The following is a 3528-nucleotide window of genomic DNA, read 5'->3' on the forward strand; positions in this document are numbered from 1 at the left end:
ATAGATAGATAGATAGATAGATAGATAGATAGATAGATAGATAGATACATAGATACATAGATATGCCCTGTGGACCATAGATGATGCCCCAATATGATGCAGCTTCTGGAAGTCAGGGACTCTTTCTCTTACTGTCCCTGTGCTGAGCACAATGTCCAGCTCTTTGGAATTGCTGAAAAAAACAGCTGTTACCTTAATCTTCTGATTCTTCTACTCAGCCCTGGTCACATCCCAGCTTTATTGCTGCTTTGAGGTCTGACCACCACGTTGTAGGACACATATTGAAAAGCTGTCACAGGTATTGTCCAGACTATGGTGACAGAGATAATGGGGGTATCTAAACCCCCCTGGAGCAGCCAGAGAAGTGGGGTGGGAGAGTGGAGGGGGGGGCTTTTAAGTGAGTGCCAGCTAAAACTTCCAAACACTCTAAGCTGGCCATAAGTAGAACAGGCTGCCTGAAGGGGTGCTGAGCTCTCCATCTCTGGAGGTCTTCACTTAGAGACTGGTTGCCAATTGACTGTATACCTTAGAGTGGGGATTCCTTTCATTCTCTTGTTGGATTAGAGGGATGTCACAATCCTCTCCAGCTCTCTAATTTTATGCTACTGTGAACTTAAGTCAGCTGAGAAGTCTTTGGGGAATGGCCATGATAACTATCTTCTAATATTTATCAAGTGCAAAATAAATCAGATGTATTCTGTGTGATTCAAGGAGCAGAACGGAATTTCAGGGAAGCAAACTTGGGCTCACTGTGCGAAAAGATTTCCTCCAGATCACAGGTGCTTGGAAAAGATAAAGCCTGGCCTGGATATTCCTGCAGGGGGTGGGCTGTACACTGGATACAGATAGTGGGGCAAACTCTCAATCAGTCCACAAGCATTTTTTTTTATCAACTTCCCACATACTATGAATTGTGTAAACAGATGTTCCTGCTTCTGGGAGGGACCTTACTAAATGAGCCTCACAGCCCAATCCCCTGCTCGAATTCGAATTCCTCTACCACCACAACACCCAAGACCATGAAAGTGGTAGTTTTCTGACACTGCTCTCCACCTTCTCCAAATGCCTTCACCCTTTAAGATGGTATGCTTGCCACACATTTCATTTCAAATTTGCACTATCTTTTCAATTAATACACATTTATTTTCTCTCCTTTTTTCCCCCTTCCATTGGAAAAACAGAAAATAAATACAATTTATCACTGTAGCAATGTCTATCTTAATAATTCTTTTTTGAATGGATTTTTAAAGGAGGAGCTGAGTCTTAGCACCTTAATTAGACTGTAAGCCCTTTGAGGCTAGGACTCTGTGCTCTATTTTCTACATTCCCCAGCTTTATGGTCAGTATTTATTCAAGGCAGTTAGACTCAGAGTCAAGCAGACCTGAGTTTAAATTCTGATTCTCACACATGCTACCAATGGGGAAGGAGGAAGGGAACGTGCGTTTATTAGGTGCCTATGATGCATCAGTTACTGTGTATATTACCTAATTTAGTCCTTAACAACAACACTTTGATATAGGTGCTATTGCGATCACTATTTCATAAATGAGGAAACTGAGGCAAACGTAGGCTAAGTGATGTACCCGGATTTGAATTCCAGGCTTTCTGGCTCCAGGCTCAGTGTTCTACCCATTGTAATATTTAGTGATCTTTATGGGACTACCAACAAGAAACTCAATTCCTGTGAGCCTCAGTTTACTTATCTATAGATGAGGAGAAATATAATAGCACTTAAGTCAAAAAGTTGTAAGTGAAATGATATCTGGTAAGTGCTTTTATGAAGCTTAAAGCCTTAATAGCATGTAAAGTCTAGTAGACTGTAAGCTCATTGAGGGCAGAATCTTCTTTTATTTATGCCTTTATGACCCTGGTATCCAGGTTGGTGCCAGGTGTATAAAAGGCATTTAATAAATGCTTAGTGAATTGAATAGAAAGTGTGATATTTATGTCAATTATCATTATTATTAAAGCATAATTGCTGACTGATTAAGTAGGAAATATTGCAGAGCTGCAAAAGGTGCTTCCAAGGACACAATGACTGTGTTGCTGTTGGCATCAAAATGGGAGACAGGAGAAGAGCTGGGGACACAAGTGACCTGGGCCTCTGTTGGCTTCTGGTCACTTGATGGGCTAAGAGTTCTTTGTTTTAAATGTCCATCTCTAGGAATGGACCCTTCCCAATACCAGAATGTCAACACTGCCGCTTGCTGGACAATTAAAGTATAGCAAGAGCTCTATTAAGCTCAGTCAGAAGAAAAGCCTCAAGTGAGATTCTCTACTATCTGATGATCATGGACCTGCCTCTTTGGAAGGCTTCCCAGGAAGGTTGCCAGGCAGTCTGGTCTCCACCCCCAAGCCCACTCCAGTGAAATGTAAGCTCCTTAAAGGCAGGGACTGTGCTACATAGGTCTTGTATGCAGGTCAACAGTTATTATTCACCTCCTTTTGGCTAGGAAGTGTGCTAAAAGCTAGAGATATTTTCCCCTCTCCCCACCAAAAAAAGTCTGGAATTCACAATCAGAGCAGGGCCAGTGCCTAACAATACCTGACACATAGTGTTTCATAAATGGTTTTGAACTTGCTTAATATTTTATCTTCTAAACTCCATGAATCTTCCACCAAAACCGAACCTCCTCCAACTCTAATTTCCAACCGCAATTCTGACCCGCCTTCCCCAGGTTGATGAGTAACCACCACCCTCAACCTCCAGGAGAGAACAAGAAGGCTAGAAAAACAAAACAGACTTACTTCATCATCACAGCTAATGGAGCATCTGCCATCCAGAGAGGCACACTGGAAAGGGAAGACACAGGAGGAACACATGTCACTGGGGGTTTTCCAGCTGGCTCAGAAGTCATTGGATGGGAACTGTTATAAGGAGCCTGTGGGGAACGTCTCCTTCCACCTGAATTGGGCCCTCCTCCCAAGGTAAGGACTCAAGGTGGACAGATTTTTCTGTCCTCTGCAACTGCATAGGAAGCAATGTCTTCAGCCAAATTTGGATATACATATTTGTTTTGTTTTTTTATGGTTTGGTTTTTTTTTTGTTTTTTTTACTGTGAGGGAAGCTTCCATGGGATCTACTATTCCCTATTTCCACCTCACTAACTCATGTTTAATACGTTTTCTAAGTTCATTCTTTTATGTCCAGGTTCTGCTTCTCTCTACTAATGTGACCTTGGACAAGTCTCTAGGCCCCTCATCTATAAAATTAGTTAGTTGGTCTAGATTACCTTGGAGGTCCTTCAGTCTCTAGATCTATAGAATATTAACAGTACTGGGCTATCTTCACTTTCAGAACCTACTCTTGTTATGTCCACATTCTATTCTCAGAGACTGCAATGCTGCTGATGCAAAGGAGGGTTTTCTTTCTCCCAAAGGCACAGAAGGCCAGAGGATGGCAGTACCTAGTACTGCTGATCGCTAAATTATACCAGAATATTTGGACATGAGAGAATGGTAATAACTTCAACAACAAGGTCTTCTTCTTCTTCTTCTTCTTCTTCTTCTTCTTCTTCTTCTTCTTC

General features: G+C 41.9%; 1 protein-coding gene across 1 annotated transcript in view; it reads right to left on the minus strand.

The window, feature by feature from the left end:
• CACNA2D3 (calcium voltage-gated channel auxiliary subunit alpha2delta 3) overlaps nt 1-3528 on the minus strand; it is a 1089703-nt gene that overhangs the window by 87686 nt on the left and 998489 nt on the right. The window contains exon 28 of the mRNA XM_069084367.1: nt 2750-2794. Coding sequence (XP_068940468.1) covers nt 2750-2794 — 45 coding nt within the window. The remainder of the gene's footprint in view (nt 1-2749; nt 2795-3528) is intronic.

Source organism: Petaurus breviceps, unplaced genomic scaffold, assembly GCF_028583685.1.
Source record: "Petaurus breviceps papuanus isolate PSGF00001 unplaced genomic scaffold, PetGlider_PUasm1.0 174, whole genome shotgun sequence".
Taxonomy (NCBI): domain Eukaryota; kingdom Metazoa; phylum Chordata; class Mammalia; order Diprotodontia; family Petauridae; genus Petaurus; species Petaurus breviceps.